At 44.8% G+C, this 21,068-nt stretch overlaps 1 protein-coding gene across 7 annotated transcripts in view; it reads right to left on the reverse strand.

Annotated features, from left to right (window-relative positions):
- The window catches only part of LOC119952974 (C-Jun-amino-terminal kinase-interacting protein 4-like), a 262,841-nt gene that overhangs the window by 47,442 nt on the left and 194,331 nt on the right, over positions 1 to 21,068 (reverse strand). For all 7 annotated transcript variants that reach the window (XM_038776641.1, XM_038776637.1, XM_038776640.1 and 4 more), the window contains 6 exons: positions 20,368 to 20,520; positions 20,026 to 20,080; positions 16,075 to 16,205; positions 15,907 to 15,963; positions 10,915 to 11,091; positions 4,542 to 4,674 (listed from right to left, as the gene is read on the reverse strand). In XM_038776641.1, the coding sequence (XP_038632569.1) occupies positions 4,542 to 4,674; positions 10,915 to 11,091; positions 15,907 to 15,963; positions 16,075 to 16,205; positions 20,026 to 20,080; positions 20,368 to 20,520 (706 nt within the window). The remainder of the gene's footprint in view (positions 1 to 4,541; positions 4,675 to 10,914; positions 11,092 to 15,906; positions 15,964 to 16,074; positions 16,206 to 20,025; positions 20,081 to 20,367; positions 20,521 to 21,068) is intronic.

Here is a 21,068-nt window from a genome sequence, read left to right on the forward strand (position 1 = left end):
ACTTTTTTTTTTCCAACAATAGATGTTTGGCTTAACCGTCTGAAGTTATCTGCTTTTTGCCTCCCTTCCTTCTTGAATAGGGTGTCACATTGGCAGTTTTCCAATCCAAATCCAAGGATTTGGGGAAAATTACAACCAATGCGTCCACTATCTCTGAAACTACTTCTTTCAGAATACTAATATGCAAACCATCAGGGCCAGGGGACTTATCGAACTTTAGGCTCATTAGTTTGTCCAATACTGCTTCTCTAGTAATGATGATGACATTTAACTCCCCCTCCATATTCTTTAGTATTAATGGGATGTTCGACGTATCTTTCACCGTAGAAACTGATGCAAAATATTGGTTTAACTCCTCTACCATTCCCCTGTTCTCATAACTATCTCCCCAGATTCATTTTCTAAGGGACCCACGTTCACTTTGATCTCTCTCCCTTTTTATATATTTATGGAAATTTTATTGTCAGTTTTTATATTCCTCGCTAGTTTGCCCTCATTGACTATTTTCTCTCTGATTATCCTTTGCTGGATTCTGAATTTATCCCAACCTTCGGGGCTATCTCCTGACTTTTGTCTCCTTATATACTTTCCTTTCAACTTAATATTCTCCTTAACTTCGTTGGTTAGCCATTCTCAGTTTAACCTCTCTCAGACTCTTCTTTCCTTACAGGGATATATTTTTGCTGAGAGCCATGAATTACCTTCTTAACCTTCTGCCGCTGCTTGTCTTTCCTACTAATCTATCAGCCCCGTCCACTTTAGCTAACTCTATCCTCATTTCATTGTAATTTCCTTTATTTAAGTTAAACACAGTTGTTTCTGATCCGTGTTTTTCACACTCAAGCTGAATATTAAATTCTATCATGTTATGATCACTACTTCTTCAAGAATCTTTTACTCTAAGGTCAATGAAACCTGCCTCATTACCCATTACCAGATCTCAGAGCCGGTGCAGTCTCGATGGGCTGAATGGCCTACTTACACAGACAGTCGCCCGAGGCCGGGACTGGAGCTGTGGGGAGGCAGTGCTAACTACTGTGCGAACATGTTAGAAGCTCCTCTGGAAGGTCAACACCACTGTCTTGGGGAAGATTTCCTCAATTGCTAATGATAGGCGATTAAGGGGAATGCATGTTAGGATATGTCACTTTCCTCTGCAATGCACAATTTTCCATGCAATGCAAAGATTCTTGGTAGTGTGGTTGAGCAGAGAGATCTCGGTGTCCATGTACATAGATCCCTGAAAGTTGCCACCCAGGTTGAGGGGGTTGTTAAGAGGGCGTATGGTGTGTTAGCTTTTATTGGTAGAAGGATTGAGTTTCGGAGCCATGAGGTCATGTTGCAGCTGTACAAAACTCTGGTGATTTACCAGAATGTTGCCTGGTATGGAGGGAAGATCTTATGAGGGAAGGCTGAGGGACTGGAGGCTGTATTCGTTAGAGGGAAGAAGGTTAAGAGGTGGCTTAATTGAGGCATACAAGATGAACAGAGGATTAGATAGGGTGGACAGAGAGAGCCTTTTTCCTCGAATGGTGATGTCTGGCACGAGGGCACATAGCTTTAAATTGAGGGTAGATATAGGACAGATGTCAACGGTAGGTTCTTTACTCAGAGAGTAGTAAGGGCGTGGAATGCCCTGCCTGCAACAGCAGTGGACTCGCCAACACTAAATGCATTCAAATGGTCATTGGATAGACATATGGACGATAAGGGAATAGATGGGCTTTAGAGTGGTTTCACAGGTCGGCGCAACATCGAGGGCCGAAGGGCCTGTAATGCGCTATAATGTTCTATGTTCTGCACGGTACATTGTATGATTCCATGGTTTGCTCAGTGAAACAAATTTAGGGAAAGTGGAAAATTAGGAAACTGTTTAAAAAAGGAGGTAGGCAGAAAGCGGGTAATTATAGGCCAGTGAGCTTAACTTCGGTAGTAGGGAAGATGCTGGAATCTATCATCAAGGAAGAAATAGCCAGGTTTCTGGATGGAAATTGTCCCATTGGGCAGACGCAGCATGGGTTCATAAAGGGAAGGTCGTGCCTAACTAATTTAGTGGAAATTTTTGAGGACATTACCAGTGCAGTAGATAACGGGGAGCCAATGGATGTGGTATATCTGGATTTCCAGAAAACCTTTGACAAGGTGCCACACAAAAGGTTGCTGCATAAGATAAAGATGCATGGCATTAAGGGTAAAGTAGTAGCATGGATAGAGGATTGGTTAATTAATAGAAAGCAAAGAGTGGGGATTAATGGGTGTTTCTCTGGTTGGCAATCAGTAGCTAGTGGTGTCCCTCAGGGATCAGTGTTGGGCCCACAATTGTTCACAATTTACATAGATGATTTGGATTTGGGGACCAAGGGCAACGTGTCCAAGTTTGCAGACGACACTAAGATGAGTGGTGAAACGAAAAGTGCAGAGGATACTGGAAGTCTTCAGAGGGATTTGGATAGGTTAGGTGAATGGGCTAGGGTCTGGCAGATGGAATACAATGTTGACAAATGTGAGGTTATCCATTTTGGTAGGAATAACAGCAAACGGGATTATTATTTAAACGATAAAATATTAAAGCATGCCACTGTGCAGAGAGACTTGGGTGTGCTAGTGCATGAGTCACAGAAGGTTGGTTTACAGGTGCAACAGGTGATTAAGAAGGCAAATGGAATTTTGTCCTTCATTGCTAGAGGGATGGAGTTTAAGACTAGGGAGGTTATGTTGCAATTGTATAAGGTGTTAGTGAGGCCACACCTGGAGTATTGTGTTTCAGTTACAAGGGGTCACGATTTCAAGGTGAGAGGGGGAAAGTTTAAGGGAGATGTGCGTGGAAAGTTTTTTTACGCAGAGGGTGGTGGGTGCCTGGAACGCTTTACCAGCGGAGGTGGTAGAGGCGGGCACGATAGCATAATTTAAGAGGCATCTAGACAGGTATATGAACGGGCAACAACAGAGGGAAGTAAACCTTGGAAAATAGGAGACAGGTTTAGATAAAGGGTCTGGATCGGCGCAGGCTGGGAGGGCCAAAGGGCCTGTTCCTGTGCTGTAATTTTCTTTGTTCTTTATTTTGGTCTCCTTACCTGAGAAAGGACGTACTGGCACTGGAGGGTGTGCAGAGGAGATTCACTAGGTTAATCCCAGAGCTGATGGGGTTGGATTACGAGGAGAGGTTGAGTAGACTGGGACTGTACTCGTTGGAATTTAGAAGGATGAGGGGGGATCGTATAGAAACATTTAAAATTATGAAGGGAATAGATAGGATAGATGTGGGCAGGTTGTTTCCACTGGCGGGTGAAAGCAGAACTAGGGGGCATAGCCTCAAAATAAGGGGAAGTAGATTTAGGACTGAGTTTAGGAGGAACTTCTTCACCCAAAGGGTTGTGAATCTATGGAATTCCTTGCCCAGTGAAGCAGTTGAGGCTCCTTCATTAAATGTTTTTAAGGTAAAGATAGATAGTTTTTTGAAGAATAAAGGGATTAAGGGTTATGGTGTTCAGGCCGGAAAGTGGAGCTGAGTCCACAAAAGATCAGCCATGATCTCACTGAATGGCGGAGCAGGCTCGAGGGGCCAGATGGCCTACTCCTGCTCCTAGTTCTTATGATATATAAGTAACCAGAATTGGAGGATTGAAATCTGCATTCTGGGATGAATGGCTGTAAACGGTTGCCGAAATCCGAACATCGGAGTTTCTCCGTGTATGGTTCTTGAACAGTCTGAGATGGCACTGCAATGAATTTTTGAATCAGTTAACAGGGAAGAAAATAGCCTCAACTGTTTTATAAATGTATTCCCAACCTTTCTCTTCGGAAGGGCCTACACCTTGACATAGAATTCCAAAAGTGCGAGAGGAGGCCATACGGCCCACTGAGTCGGCACCAACCCTCTGAAAAAGCACCCCATCTGGGACTATTCCCTTGCCCTATCCTCATAACCCCACTTAACCTGCACATCTTTTGGACTGTGGGAAGAAACCGGAGCATCCGGAGGAAACCCATGCAGACACGGGGAGAACATGCAAACTCCATAGACAGTGCCCCAAGACCAGAATTGAACCTGGGTCTCTTGTGCTGTAAGACAGCACTACAGGAGTACAATACACAGGGATATTTTAACAGATCTGTTAAATTCAAACTCAGCACATCTTTCTATTTATTCACTGTATTTAAAGGAGTGAGCAATCCAGCTGAGTTCATGTGAATGATAACATTTCCTGAATGTGTGGAAGCAGTTCACTAGTCACAATCACACATGAACAATTCAGAAATTTGGAACAGCCTGGGCCAATTCAGACATTTTGATATCAACATGTGTTTTTTGCATTTGTTGTCCAAACTAGGTAAAGTTTAAGGATGAAAACATCCAGCAGCCAACCACATTTTTAACGGGAGTCAGGTTTTCCTTGATTTCAAGCCCCAGGTACTCGATATATTTGGCACCGAAGGCAAACAACACAACAAGAGCAACAGTAAGCAATAACATCTTCAATTGCAGAAAAGTTAATTGTGGGGAACATAACCTTCAGGGAAAAAAAAGACTGAAGTGTTACCTGTTTGAATTTCGGAGGCAGACTCCAACCATAGGCCTGAATTCGGCCATCGTCTTTCTGTACATGAGCCTTGACCTGACGATACTGCTCCCTCTTCTGTTCCCTTCGTGTGGCTGAAGTATTCTCACTGCCACTAACAAATAACAATAATTACACAATACAACTGCTGATTCACCATTTCAACTTTGTGCATGCATAAGCTAATATTTTAAAATTCTTTAACCATTATCTAGAATTCCCTCTTTTTCCTGGTGAAACAGAAATGCAAATACCCTCTTGAGGCTACCGGGCAAATCGCTGATCCAAACCCCGCTGACGTATAGAAGCATTGAGCATCTATTTGACAACTCTGACAGAGTATCAACATTATGTGTGGGAAACTATATTGCAAACCTAAGGATACCACTGTGTGCAAAGAGACAAGTTGTAAATTTAGAAGAAAAGAGACACAGCTCTATGGCAGTACATTCAGCAACTGGTCCTTGTATTACTGCTCCTAATGGTATCCCTCCCATCACCCTCAACATATGTGCCTCCACATTTCACACCATGTTTGCAATCTGCCCCACTCCAAATTCTTCTGGCCCTGCCATTGATTTGGTCTTTGCAATTACAGGCTCTGATGTTAATTCTGAACCTTGGAAGTTCTCTATTAATCCATGGCCAGCTGCCAGGTTTTCAGCATGGTCACTCCATTGGTGATTTTGTAATCAATGCTGCCCACCACAGAAACTCTTACTTCTTTGAATAGTTTGGAAAATCCTCTCTGGTTATCTTGGACATCAATTTCTGACAAGATCAGACACTAGGCAGCCATCATGTAGCCTCCAACTAAAACTACATCAAGGTTTTCAAAACCATTCTATATGTGCTAGTTGTTGATTTATGCTCAGGTCATTACTCAGGAAGTTTCTGAGGGCTCATTCCTCACTCTCTCTTCCTTCTCCATATCAATAAGCTTCCCAAATCAGCAACCAGCACCATCTTCATTCCTGATTCAGCACAAATCCAACTTCCTTCAGATCACAGATTCTCAGCCTCAATACGGAGGTGGTCAAAGACCCTGATAAGAGAGCCCAATTCAGCCAGCACCCACTGCCAACCTGGCCACTCCTAGTGACCCAGAGACGCAGTGTCCACAGAGCCTGGCCTGCCCTCAAGGCCTCCATAATCAGTGCCTGCAAAGGGAAGCTTGGTCATTCGACCAGGAAAACCCAAGACTGATTTGATGAGAACAGCTAGGAGATCCAGGAGCTAATGAGTGCAAGGCTTTTCTGAACCTGCAAAAGCAACACAACTCGAAAGCATGAAAGCAGATGTGGATGGCCGACAGCTGAGGTCCTGCAGAAAAGACAGAAAACCAAAAGAACAGATGGCGGATGAAGAAAGCACAGGAGATCCAGCAGTTAGCCGGGACCCATGATGCACAAGGTTTCTTGAGCGCAGTCAAGACCACCTATGGCCGAAGCACCCAAGGCACCATCCCACTGCTGGCCAAGAATGGAGAGGTGCTCATCAAGGACAGAGAGGCAGTCAGCACCAGCTGGAAGGAGCACTCTGAAGATCTCTTTTACCGAGACTTAGTCTTCAGTACTCCATCGCGCAGCATGCCACACGCCACCATCACAGCACAGCCCTAACCTGGCATGAGGTGGAAAAGACCATCTGACAGCTAAAGGGCAAGGTTTCAGGAACAGATTGAATCCCCGCAGAAGCACTAACACATGGCAGAGAAGCAATATTGGTGTAAATATATGACCTAAATTCCCTAACTGGAAGGAGAACATGCCAGGAGAGCTTAGAGATGTTGTAATCACGACCATTAGAAAAGTGACAAGTCTGTAGGCAAGAACTACAGAGGAATTTCCCTGCAGTCGGCCATAGGAAGAGTCCTCTTTAATTGCCTTCTCCCTGTGGTTGAATAGCTCTTCCCAGAGTTGCAATGTGGATTCCACTCACTAAAGGAGCACAATGGACATGATTTCCACCATGTGCCAACTGCAAGAGAAACGCAGGGGACAGCACCAACCTTGTACATGGCCTTCTTTGACTCACAAAGGCCTTCAGCACTGCCAACCACGAAGGATTATGGAGCATCCTCCTCCATTTCGACTGCCCCCAAAGGTTTGTCACCATCCTGCGCCTGCTCCATGATGACATGCAACACATGACCCTGACCAACTGCCCCCCTCGTTATCAAAATCAATGACGAGGCTTTGGACAATGTGGACTACTTTCCATACCCGAGAAGGCAGACATTGACGAGGTTCAACACCATCTTCAGTGTGGCAGTGCAGCCTTCAGTCATCTCAGGAAAAGTCTTTTAAGACCCGGACCTCAGACATGGCGCCACGTTCATGGTTTACATAGCAGTATTTCTCTCCATCCTCCTATATGGCTCATAAAATGGTCGGTGTACAGCAGGCACCTCAAACCCTGAAGAAGCGCTGCCTCCACAAGATCCTGCAAACCAATTGGCAGGATAGGCACTCCCAACATCAGTGTGGTCTCCCAGGCTAACATCCCCAGCATCAAAGCATTAACAATGCTCTATCAGCTCCAAAGATTGAGATCCAAAAAGACGAGCTGTTGGGCGTCTTGAAAAATATTAAGGTGGATAATTCCCCAGAATACTGAAGGAAGCAAGAGGGGAAATTGCTGAGGCCTTGACAGAAATCTTTGGATCCTCACTGTCTTCAGGTGATGTCCTGGAGGACTGGAGAATAGCCAATGTTGTTCCTTTGTTTAAGAAGGGTAGCAAGGATAATCCAGGGAACTACAAGCCGGTGAGGCTTACGTCAGTGGTAGGGAAATTACTGGAGAGAATTCTTCGAGATAGGATCTACTCCCATTTGGAAGCAAATGGAAGTATAGTGAGAGGCAGCATGGTTTTATGAAGGGGAGGTCCTGTCTCACTAACTTGAGTTTTTTGAGAAGGTAACAACGATGATTGATGCAGGTAGGGGGATGTTGTCTATAAGGACTTCAGTTAGGCCTTTGACAAGGTCCCTCATGGCAGACTGGTACAAAAGGTGAAGTCACACAGAATCAAGGGTGAGCTGGCAAGATGGATACAGAACTGGCTAGGTCAAAGAAGGCAGAGAGTAGCAATGGAAGGGTGCTTTTCAGATTGGAGGGCTGTGACGAGTGGTGTTCTGCAGGGATCAATGCTGGGACCTTTGCTGTTCGTGGTATATATAAATGATTTGGAGAAAAATGTAACTGGTCTGATTAGTAAGTTTGCAGACGACACAAAGGTTGGTGGAATTGCGGATAGCGATGAGGACGGTCAAAGGATACTGCAGGATTTAGATCGTTAGGAGACTTGGGCGGAGAGATGGCAGATGGTGTTTAATCCGGACAAATGTGAGGTAATGCATTTTGGAAGGTCTAATGCAGGGAGGGAATATACAGTGAATGGTAGAACCCTCAAGAGTATTGACAGTCAGAGGGATCGAGGTGTACAGGTCCACAGGTCACTGAAGGGGGCAACACAGATGGAGAAGGTAGTCAAGAAGGCATACGGCATGCTTGCCTTCATTGGTCTGGGCATTGAGTATAAAAATTGGCAAGTCATGTTGCAGCTGAATAGAACCTTAGTGAGGCCACACTTGGAGTATAGTGTTCAATTCAGGTCGCCACACTACCAGAAGGATGTGGAGGCTTTAGAGAGGGTGCAGAAGAGATTTACCAGGATGTTGCCTGGTATGGAGGGTGCTGGCTATGAGGAGAGGGTGAATAAACTTGGTTTGTCCTCACTGGAACGATGGAGGTTGAGGGGCGACCTGATAGAGGTCTACAAAATTATGAGGGGCATAGACAGAGTGGATAGTCAGAGGCTTTTTCCCAGGGCAGAGGGGTCAATTACTAGGGGGCATAGGTTTAAGGTGCGATGGGAAAGGTTTAGAGGAGATGCACGAGGCAAGTTTTTTTTTTTTTTTACACAGAGGGTAGTGGGTGCCTGGAACTCGCTGCCGGAGGAGGTGGTGGAAGCAGGGGCGATAGTGACGTTTAAGGAACATCTTGACAAATAAACGAATAGGATGGGAATAGAAGGATACGGACCCTGGAAGTGCAGAAGATATTAATTTAGACGGGCAGCATGGTCGGCGCAGGCCTGGAGGGCCAAAGGGCCTGTTCCTGTTCTGTACTTTTCTTTGTTCTTTGTTCCACTGGGGGGGCACATCATCCGCATGCCTGACAGGAAACTCACAAAACAAGCACTTTACAAGGAGCTTCAACACAGCAAGCTCGCTCTGGAGGGCAGGTGAAGCACTTCAATAACACCATCAAAACCTTCATGAAAACTGACATTTATGAATCCCTGGCCAAAGACCACCTGAAGAGGATGAAAAGCATCCAGTAAGGAGGTGAACACCTCAAGTTTCATTGCCAAGAGCAAGCTGAAGCCAAGCGCGGATCACAAAAGGAGTGCTCCTCCAACCACTATCTGTTCCATCCATGATAGAGACTGTAGGTCACACTTTGGACTCCTCACCTGCAAACTCATTTTTAGTGTGGAAAACCATAGAACCCCTAAAGTGTAGGAGGCTACCATGTGGCTCACTGAGACCACACTGACTCTCTGAAAGAGCCCCCTATCTAGGCCCACTCCCCTGCCCTATCCCCGTAACCTCATCTGACCTGCACATCCCTGAACACTAATGGGCAATTTTATCATGGCCAATCCACCTAACCTGCACATCTTTGGACTGTGGGAGGAAACAAGAGCACCCAGAGTAAACCCACGCACACACTGGGAGAACGTGCAAACTCCATACAGAGTGAACCAAGGTCAGAATTGAACCCAGGTCCCTGGCACTGTGACTGCTAACCACTGTGCCGGCATGCTGCCTCTCAAGTCATGGTCAGCACTTTTTTAAATTTCATAAATTTGAAGTGCCCAATTCTTTTCTTTTCCAATTAAGGAGCAATTTAGCATGGCCAATCTACATAGCCTGCACATCTTTGGGCTGTGGTGGTGAGGCCCACGCAGACATGGGGAGAATGTGCAAACTCCACACGGACAGTGACCAAGCACTGTAGCATAGTGGTTAGCACAATTGCTTCACAGCTCTTGGATCCCAGGTACGATTCCCGGCTTGGGTCACTGTCTGTGCGGAGTCTGCACATTCTCCCCGTGTGGTGCGTGGGTTTCCTCCTGGTGCTCCGGTTTCCTCCCACAGTCCAAAGATGTGCAAGTTAGGTGGATTGGCCATGATAAATTGCCCTTAGTGTCCAAAATTGCCCTTAGTGTTGGGTGGAGTTACTGGGTTATGGGGATAGGATGGAGGTGTGGGCTTAGGTAAGGTGGTCTTTCCAAGAGTCGGTGCAGACTCAATGGGCCGAATGGCTTCCTTCTGCACTGTAAATTCTATGATCTATGTTCTCAACTTTTACTCATATCAGTGAATTGCTAACCTGAATATTTATACCCTATTATAGGGTAATGTAAATCTATTCTTTTAATCCTTCAAAACCTGCACAACTTTGGTCACTAAGGGACAATTTATCAAGGCCAATCCATTTAATCTGCACAATTTTTGGACTGTGGGATGAAACCGTAGCGGCCAGAGGAAACCCACGCAGATACCGGGAGACCGTGCAAACTCCACAGTCACTCTAAGCTGAAATTGAACCCGGCTCCCTGTCGCAGTGAGGGAGCAGAGCTAACCATTGTGCCACCTTTATTCTGTGCAATGGTTCTTGGGACCTTTACTAATTTCTTATAATTGAATAAGATGGTGAATAACGGAGCAATACACAAAGAAAGTTCAGAGGTTTGATCCCTAGCCTGCATTAAATTTACTGATCTCATTGGGCTTCTGCAAATGACCCCATAGTAGGAAACGGGAGGAAAGCGTTATCCTCTGGGGATGTAAATCTCCCTGGCGGCATGGTGGCGCACTGCTGCCTCACGGCGCCGAGGACCGGGTCCGATCCCGATTCTGGGCCACTGTCCGTGTGGAGTTTGCACATTCTCCCCGTGTCTGTGTGGGTCTCACCCCTAAACCCAAAAAGATGTGCAGGGTATGTGGATTGGCCACGGTAAAATTGCCCCTTTATTGGAACAAAAAATAATTGTGTACTCTAAATTTAAAAAACAAATCTAGGGATGCAAATCGCTGCCCAATGATTTTTTTCTAGAAAGTACGTGGGCTGGGAAGTCAAATAATGACAGGCTCAGATTCACCCACAATACAGTCCCAAGCCAAAATTATGCAAATACTCATACCTACGTTCAGATTCAGAGAATGGTCACTTTAGCCAGATTCCCATGCTGAAGGAAACCTACCAGAGCATGCATCAGTACTTTCGGGGGGGGGAGATGGGTGCACAAAGCAATATATCTTACAAATATAGTAAAACTTACTCTTCATTAAGGAAATCAAAAGCCTTCGACTTGTCACTCGGCAACTGAGATAAAGCACCACTTCTCTTCTTAACCACTCCAGGTGTGATGTGCGAGGTTGGCGCATTGTACTTCACGTTGACTGGTGGGATGGGTTTCTTAGTTGTCGTACTGGATGGACTGAACAAACGGCTAAAACTGGAGGATGAATTAAAGGCAAAGAATCAAAATAAGGGAGAAACAGAAATGGAAATTCAATACATGCCGAGATCACTGCAAAAAGTGTGTACATACTGTCCTCAAGGACCTCTGAATCCAGTCTGCTTTGGCTGTATCCATTTCTCATTCACATGCAGATAAAACCAATATTCTGTGGGTTCATTTGGCCTAATTTTATATTTCAAACTGCACACACTCAGGGCACTTCCTCCCTCCCCTCTCCCATGCCCAGCTACCCCAAACTATCATTTTGTCCTGCACTGCAGCAACTTGCCACGGTTCCTTCAACATCACTGGTCAAACCAGCAATCCCCATCATCTAGAGGGACACCACCGGCAAGTTTCCCTCCCAAGCTACACACCATCCTCACTTGGAAATATATCAGCGTTCCTCCGGTCACTGGGTACTCCTTCTCTGACAGCACTGCAGATGTACCTACACCACGTGGACTGCAGCAGTTCAAGGATGTGGTTACTTTCTCAAGGGCATTTTTTTTTATTCGTTCAAGGGATATGGACTTCGCTGGCTATGCTAGTATAAGAGATGGGCAATAAATATTGACATTGTCAGTGATGTCCACATTACCTTAATGAATTTTAAAAAAATACAGACATGTCTACATTTTCGAATCAGGTATTTCGGGGCAAGAAACTTTCACTTGGAATTGTAGAATTTGAATTTCAGTGCTAACAATCAAACGGCCAAAATATTCTTCCACCCCTCTGCCCTGATCTCAGGCTGTAGTGTCCCTGTGCTGGAATATTCTTCCATAGGTAATACTGGGGTACACTTCCACAGATGCTGGCTACGTATGGTCCTTCCTCCAAGTAAATCTGACCGCCAGCAGGCTATTTGACACGAGGGAAGAGAGGAATGGTGACACAGCCTCACTCAGCATCTTCACACATTTTCCAGAAGATGCAGGAGGGCTAAGTTGGAGGTGATCTGTTGGACCTTCCCTCCCTAACTCAGGAATACCAAGGTCAATCACACCAACACTGCTGAGGTCAGCTAACATAACTTGGACCAGAAACAGTATTGGCGGTCTTCCTCGTCTTTATTTTTACTTTTCATGGACATCGCTGGCAAGGCCAGCATTTATCCCCAAATGGCCTCGAGGTGGTGGTGTTGTGCTGCCTTCTTGAACTGCTATAGTTCACGTGCTGTAAGGACATCCAAAGTGCTGTTAGGAAGGGGGCTCCAGGACTTTGACCCAGTGAGTGACAGCTCTGTATAGTCCCAAGCAGCTGAACTAGTGGGAAAGTGTGGTGAGGTTATTTAGCACCCTCAAAAGAACAAATTGTTGAAAGTGCACCAATATTTTTGACAGGGGTTTAACAGAGACAGGGGTTTAACAGGGACAAGAGCAGCCCATGCCAGCATTCAAATGAATGGATCATGTCTGATAAAACAACAGTGGACAATTGAAGTTAATATTTCTTGCCAACAAAAAAAACTATCCGTTCTACTGAAAATTTCAAGTGACACTACACTCCCACCACCACACTTTGGGGAAGACTTCTAGGTATTGTGAACTTGAACAGGAGTAGGTCATTGAAGTCTCGAGTTTGTTCCATCATTCAGTGAAATGTAGCTAGATATTACTAACAGCCTAGCTCGAATTTTAACATTGCACCTGCTTGTTCTGGATTCCCCCACCAGAGGATAGTTTCTTCATATTTACACGAGTGTAACCCTTTATCAATATGACAGAGTCATCGGACTCGAAACGTTAGCTCTTTTCTCTCCCTACAGATGCTGCCAGACCTGCTGAGATTTTCCAGCATTTTCTCTTTCGTATCAATATGAAGGCCTCGGTTAGATCATCTCTCAACCTCCTGTGCTCACTCTATTGCTGCATGCATGTCTGTCCATCCTGAGGAACATCCCTGGCACCATTTGTGAAGCTGCAAAGACAAAGCGGTTAGGCTCTTCACTGGTGGGCTCACCTGCATGCAAATTTCCACCTATTGAAGTGAATAGAGGGCTTCCAGGGGAAGAATATGAAAATCTGCGACAAAGTTTCCCAGCAAGTCTGACAATGTGCCTCAGTGTGCAGAGAAATGTGGTTAGGTTGGGTTAGCAAATACCTACACAAATGTTTAAGTACCTTTTTATACCCCCAAAGTACACGTGGAACACAAAGAATCAAAGAGAGTCTTTGGGGTGGAATTCATTGGGCCTAGTTGATTTTCCTGAGACGCAAGAATCCCCACCGATTCTGTTGAGCTGCGCACAGGAACAGCTTAGCAAAATGGTCACAATTCCATTTAATGTTGCCGGGGGGGGTTTGGGCACTGTCAGGGGTCAGGCCTTGCCCATTAGGAGGGGGTGGCGGGGGATTTCCCAGGGGCCATGAAATGGTATGGAGCGGGGAGGTGAGGTAGAGATTGGAGCTGCTGTTCAAAATGACGCCTCAAACTGTGAAGAATCGGTCCTGCTGCTGAGCTCAGTTCCCCAGTGCAGGAAATCCACTGAAGTGTGTGCTTGGCAGGGAGAAAGTACCCGGCGAATAGCGAAGTGAATCTCAGTCCCGCAGCCGCGGAGAAACACCTCCTTAAACGCGCCCAAAACTTTGGTTTATGTCCGCTGAATCACGCCTTTAATGTCTTGAAAATTTTAAGTTCAGAATCGGGACATCACTACAAGGCCGGCATTTATTGTCCATTTTTGGCTGCCTTCTTGAACCAATGAATATGACAGAGTGCTTTGCAAATCTCTTCAGAATCAATCAAGAGTCAACAGGGAAATCGCAAGACTGGGGTCACCCAAAGGCCCAGATCAGGTAAGGAAGGCAAGTTTCCTTCTCGATATCACTGAATCTGTTTACGATGATCAGAAAGCTTCATGTTCAATTTACTTGATACAAGCATTTTATTCCCAATTTTTATTGAATTCTCACACTGCTGTGGTGGGAATTTAACAGATCGGCCCTTTAATTGTACCTAAACTCAGATTATAGGACAACAGCAACAGGTGAAGTTATTAAACTCAAACGGTCACTTTGAATCTTATTGCTGATGTTCACCACACCTTTCTGCAAACTCAAGAGTTTTACAAATTAGCATTAGAAAAACTATACACAGGTGGAGAATTTATTGCAAAATTTTGATTAATGTAAGCTTTTCTATGGCAAATATAAAATAGGCCCAATGTTCCAGTGATTGACAGCACAGCCTCTGAAAGCCAATCTTTCACACACTGCTCTTCCACACAGTCACATTAAAATAAAACATGCTTTTGAAAAATGAGCTGAAGCGTTTGAAAAACAGAATACAACTTTGTTCTTTTTCTTTAGAAAAGTCTGTACTATTGCCATGAACAAGCCACCACACCCCAGGCAAACCCAGCCTTCACTGCCCACGAGTTAGAGGTGCTCTGGCATAACCCTAACATAACAGAAACACACGACTACTAAATGCAGGTTACAGTTAGAGTCAAAGAAGAAACCAAAACAACAATCACAACAAATTACCCACAGGCTGAAGATGAATACCAACAGGGAACATGAAAAAAATGAAAATAAGTAATTAATAATTCAATAATAACTCACATTGTTTTTGTCTAAGAGAATTATTGCATTGAAAATATTAACGAGTCCAAACACTTTATAAGGTGGCAAAAAAGTAATTGAGGAGGATGTTAGATATTGTACAGTGGGAGCAGAGGGATCATGGGTGTCTATAGAAGAACCATTTCAACCTCCAAATGTGCCTGTGCCAATTTTTGCGTCTTCACAAGCCATTTCATCTAGCTGGTGTTGAGATGGGAATAAGATCAATTTCACCCACGTGACTGGTGATTGGATCTATTCAGGGGAGTGGGGAACAGCTAGGAGCAAATGTAACAATTACAGGTTAACTTGACCCAGTTTAGCACAGTGGGCTAAACAGCTGACTTGTAATGCAGAACAAGGCAGCAGCGCGGGTTTAATTCCCGTACCAGTTTCCCTGAACAGGCGTAGGAATGTGGTGACTAGGGGCTTTTCACAGTAACTTCATTGAAGCCTACTTGTGACAATAAGCGAGTATTATTATTATTATTCCCACTTCATATTGGAAAATGTGGACATTGGAATAAATGTCATCAGTGGCATTTGTCCATCCATGTAAACAGTGATGGGCAACCTCAGCTAGTGAGTGGGCTGCATGAGTGGCCCTTCTTCATCTCAGTGGGCCACAAGATTGAAATCAGGCTTGATCACTAACCATGACCCTATGAATTAGATTAAATACATTTAATACACACCAAATATTTCATGAGTTATAGAAAATGTTTAATCATTCATATAGGAATAGAACTGTCAGCTTCAAATGGCAAAAGCAAATTAAATATTTACACTTTGGTCACAGAGGGAGCATAGGGATCTCACAGTCAATGTTGTGAGCAATCAGCATGAACCTCATTTCACTGGCCCTTGCTGTGTGTGTATCGCTTCAGTCATACCAGTAAGAATAAAAACTATGCAAATGCAGATCAGTGGAATGTGGCAACCTGTATGTGAGCAACAGTCAACAAAATGCTCATGGGATCCACTCAGAGCCCAGATAGCTCGCAGGTTCCCATTGCAAGTAAATATGGGATCACCCTGTGCTCCGACTGAACACACGCACATGAGCAAACTTCAGTAGACAAACTGCACACAATAGAAAAAGGGTCTACAGAATGTTTGCCCATTTCAGACTTGGCATGTAGATTTGTTTTCATTTCTTTCCTCTCCAGTGCAGATTTGACATCTAACCCCAACATCAGCTGTGTGACCAATACAGTTAGAATTAAAACTGGGGACTTACAACTGCCAAATGGTGGATTTCCTTTTCTCCTGAATGGATGGGTTTTCTCTCGAGGCACTAAAAACAGAAGGTACACAAACAAACAAACAGGATTTAGCTTCCGGCTGAAGCAGGTTAGAAAGAAACAATACAAAATTGAGAATATTTTTCCAGTTGGACAACTCATACCGGATCATCTCTGTCCATCGCACAGCTTCCTGCAGTTCCATCAACCTCTCCTTATACTGGTTACGTTCCATGAGAACACGGGCCATCTCCACACGGGTAAACCGCTTTCTCTGAGCAGTAGGAACATCACTCTTTTTTTCCCAAAAGACATAAAAAAAAGCAAGACATGGCAAATTGCTTTTCTCCAGTTCAGTGGTGTTCTAATCAGACACAAATGTATTCGTACCCTGAAGAATGTCACAGAATACAAGCAAATGTCCCCACTTATTAAGGAGGATCCCAGGTTCCTTGTCCCAGCTCCCAATGTTGCTGGTGAACCACCCAAGTACACTGCTCTCTCTGGGATACATGCAAAGTATAACCATTATGAAACTAACGTGGAAAGAATTTTGTTCACGTGAAATCTCATCAGAGGGAGTGGAAACATTGGGAAAAGGCTATTTTGGGACATGACGACTACAGTCAGTTTGATGAGAAGGTTCAAATGAGGAGTGGGACTGAGTTGTCTGCCTGTTGGCTCAAAACTAGTTTGCAGCACAGGGGAAAGAAATTTGGAAATGGAAATACACACAAAAGTTTAGGAGTGGTGAAGTGAGAGATAACACTGTACCACATCAGACAGGGCCTTTTTAGCACAGTTGGCTAGACAGCTGTGCGGTTCAATTCCCGTACCAGCCTCCCCGAACAGGCGTCGGAATGTGGCGACGAGGGGCTTTTCACAGTAACTTCATTTGAAGCCTACTTCAAATGAAATGAAAAGAAAATCGCTTATTGTCACAAGTAGGCTTCAAATGAAGTTACTGTGAAAAGTCCCTAGTTGCCACATTCCGGCGCCTGTTCGGGAAGGCTGGTACGGGAATTAAACCGTGCTGCTGGTCTGCCTTCGTGTTCGTAACGCGAGAGTAACAGGGTAGTTGTTATGGGGGACTTTAACTTTCCAAATATTGACTGGAAATACTATAGTTCAAGTACTATAGATGGGTCAGTTTTTGTGCAGTGTGTGCAGGAGGGTTTTCTGACACAGTATGTAGACAGGCCAACAAGGGGCGAGGCCACATTGGATTTGGTACTAGGTAATGAACCCGGCCAGGTGTTAGATTTAGATGTAGGTGAGCACTTTGGTGATAGTGATCACAACTCGGTTATGTTTACTTTAGCAATGGGCAGGGATAGGTATATACCACAAGGCAAGGGAAAGGCAATTATGATGCTATTCGGCAAGATTTAGGACATATAGGATGGGGAAGGAAACTGCAGGGGATGTGGAGCTTTTTCAAGGAACAGCTACTGCGTGTCCTTGATAAGTATGTACCTGTCAGGCAGGGAGGAAGTTGTCGAGCAAGGGAACCGTGGTTTACTAAGGAAGTTGAAGCACTTGTCAAGAGGAAGAAGGCGGCTTATGTTAGGATGAGACATGAAGGCTCAGTTAGGGCACTTGAGAGTTACAAGTTAGCCAGGAAGGACCTAAAGGGAGAGTTAAGAAGAGCGAGGAGAGGACACGAAAAGTCGTTGGCGGATAGGATCAAGGAAAACCCTAAGGCTTTCTATAGGTATATCAGGAACAAAAGAATGACTCGAGTAAGATTAGGGCCAATCAAGGATAGTAGTGGAAAGTTGTGTGTGGAATCAGAGGAGGTAGGGGAAGCGTTAAATGGATATTTTTCGTCAGTGTTTACACTGGAGAAAGACAATGTTGTCGAGGAGAACACTCAGGTTCAGTCGACCAGGCTAGATGGAATTGAGGTTCAAAAGGAGGAGGTGTTAGCAATTTTGGAAAATGTCAAAATAGATAAGTCCCCTGGGCCAGATGGGATTTATCCTAGGATTCTCTGGGAAGCCAGGGAGGAGATTGCAGAGCCTTTGTCCTTGATCTTTATGTCGTCTTTGTCGACAAAAATAGTGCCGGAAGACTGGAGGATAGCAAATGTTGTCCCCTTGTTCAAGAAGGGGAGTAGAGACAACCCTGGTAATTATAGACCTGTGAGCCTTACTTCCGTTGTGGGTAAAATGTTGGAAAAGGTTATAAGAGATAGGGTTTATAATCATCTTGAAAAGAACAAGTTGATAAGCGATAGTCAACACAGTTTTGTGAAGGGTAGGTCATGCCTCACAAACCTTATTGAGTTTTTTGAGAAGGTGACCAAACAGGTGGATGAGGGTAAAGCAGTTGATGTGGTGTATATGGATTTCAGTAAGGCGTTTGATAAGGTTCCCCACGGTAGGCTATTGCAGAAAATAAGGAAGTATGGAATTGAAGGTGATTTAGCGGTTTGGATCAGTAATTGGCTAGCTGAAAGAAGACAGAGGGTGGTGGATGATGGCAAATGTTCATCCTGGAGTTCAGTTACTAGTGGTGTACCGCAAGGATCTGTTTTGGGGCCACTGCTGTTTGTCATTTTTATAAATGACCTGGAAGAGGGTGTAGAAGGATGGGTTAGTAAATTTGCAGATGACACGAAGGTCGGTGGAGTTGTGGATAGTGCTGAAGGATGTTATAGGATACAGAGGGACATAGATAAGCTGCAGAGCTGGGCTGAGAGGTGGCAGATGGAGTTTAATGCGGAAAAGTGTGAGGTGATTCACTTTGGAAGGAGTAACAGGAATGCAGAGTACTGGGCTAATGGCAAGATTCTTGGTAGTGTAGATGAACAGAAAGATCTCAGCATCCAGGTACATAAATCCCTGAAAGTTGCCACCCAGGTTAATAGGGCTGTTAAGAAGGCATATGGTGTGCTTGCCTTTATAAGCAGGGGGATTGAGTTTCGGAACCACAAGGTCATGCTGCAGCTATACATAACTCTGGTGCGGCCGCACCTGGAGTACTGCGTGCAGTTCTGGTCACCACATTATAGGAAGGATGTGGAAGCTTTGGAAAGGGTTCAGAGGAGATTTACTAGGATGTTGCCTGGTATGGAGGGAAGGTCTTACAAGGAAAGGCTCAGGGAATTGAGGTTGTTTTCGTTAGAGAGGAGAAGGCTGAGAGGTGACTTAATAGAGACATATAAGATAGTCAGAGGGTTAGATAGGGTGGACAGTGAGAGTCTTTTTCCTCGGATGGTGATGACCAACACGAGGGGACATAGCTTTAAATTGAGGGGTGATAGATACAGGACAGATATCAGAGGCAGTTTCTTTACTCAGAGAGTAGTAGGGGTGTGGAACGCCCTGCCTGCAACAGTAGTAGACTCGCCAACTTTAAGGGCATTTAAGTGGTCACTGGATAGACATATGGATGAAAATGGAATAGTGTAGGTCAGATAGGCTTCAGATGGTTTCACAGGTCGGCGCAACATCGAGGGCCGAAGGGCCCGTACTGCGCTGTAGTGTTCTATGTTCTATGCTTTCAAATCCAGCGATTTAGCCCTGTGCTAAACCAGCCCCATCTCTACATACTTGTGACAATAAGCAATTTTCAGCTGGGCTGTGATGCAGAGTGCGGTCAACAACATAGAACAGTACAGCACAGAACAGGCCCTTCGGCCCTCGATGTTGTGCCGAGCAATGATCACCCTACTCAAACCCACGTATCCACCCTATACCCGTAGCCCAACAGCCCCCCCCCCCTTAACCCTACTTTTTAGGACACTACGGGCAATTTAGCATGGCCAATCCACCTAACCCGCACATCTTTGGACTGTGGGAGGAAACCGGAGCACCCGGAGGAAACCCACGCACACACGGGGAGGACATGCAGACTCCGCACAGACAGTGACCCAGCCGGGAACCGAACCTGGGACCCTGGAGCTGTGAAGTATTTATGCTAACCACCATGCTACCGTGCTGCCCACAACGTGGGTTCAATTTCAGTACCGGGTGAGGTTATTCATGAAGACCCCCACCTTCCCAGCCTTGGCCCTTGCCTGAGGTGTGATCAACCACCAATCAGCTCTCCCGCTCAAAGTGGAAAGCAGCCTATGGACATGTGGGATTATAGCGACCTTACTTACTTACCTCATCAGAGTCCTCCTTCGCTCTGCTCTTCGCTTCTTCAGCCTCTAACCGTACCCTGAAAGAAAATATTGCAATTATAAATAAATGGATCAGAAGGTTATTAGTTTACTGGCTCTTCAAGCACACTGTGAAACATAAATGCATCAGACAGATAATAAAACAAATGTCCAAGGATATTTTGAGTTTGTTAAAATGATTGCAGTACATGGTCCAGTAATAACAATTTGCACTTTGCCAATAAATTCTGAAGTAATGTCACACTGAAAGTCACAAAGATTAGCACAACTGTACTCTTCAGTACTAAAGTAATGGAGGTGGTGGAAACAATAATTCAATTCTCACTTCCTCAGCTCTTCCTCCAAGTCTTTATTCTTCTCCTCCAGCTTCAGTTTGGCCTGTGTGACTGACTCCAGCTCTCCCTGCAGCACATCCTTTTCACATGTCAGCTCATCCACCTTTGCTATCAGGTCGTTCTTCACCACATTCAGTGCATTTCTAAACAGGAAAAGGAACAGGTGCGTTAGATAGATAACTGCAGAGTTATTGATATTAAGGAAGAAGAGAAAGAGCTACGAGTGTTGACCCTTGATATCAGCAGCTGGGAGTGAGTAAGCATTATGCCTCTTCCCACCTCCAGAGCAAAGAAATCTGAAGCCTATTATACATAATGCACCAGAATAAAACAAAGACACAGTCACAATTCTCCACTTGGAAAGATACGAATGTCACAAACACTCACAAAGAAGACAACAAATAAATCAGGAAGAGAAAGCCATCAACATAGAAGACAACAATAGCTAGCTTGAATTTTTATTTCTCTCTCTCACTTAGATTTCCATGCCCTACATTCAAAGAAAGAAAACGGTTAATGCCCAAGGAGGAAAAAATGTGTTTGCCTCTTTTTGTTACCATGGAGCTCCTCAAGCGCCAATTCCATTCAGTGGAATCAGTTTTTCTGACAGGATTCAGAGGAACAGGAGTAGGCCATTTAGCCCTCGATCCTGTCCCACCATTCAATGAGATCATGGCTGATCTGTGATCCA

Source organism: Scyliorhinus canicula, chromosome 18 (assembly GCF_902713615.1).
Source record: "Scyliorhinus canicula chromosome 18, sScyCan1.1, whole genome shotgun sequence".
In the NCBI taxonomy this organism is placed as follows: Eukaryota; Metazoa; Chordata; class Chondrichthyes; order Carcharhiniformes; family Scyliorhinidae; genus Scyliorhinus; species Scyliorhinus canicula.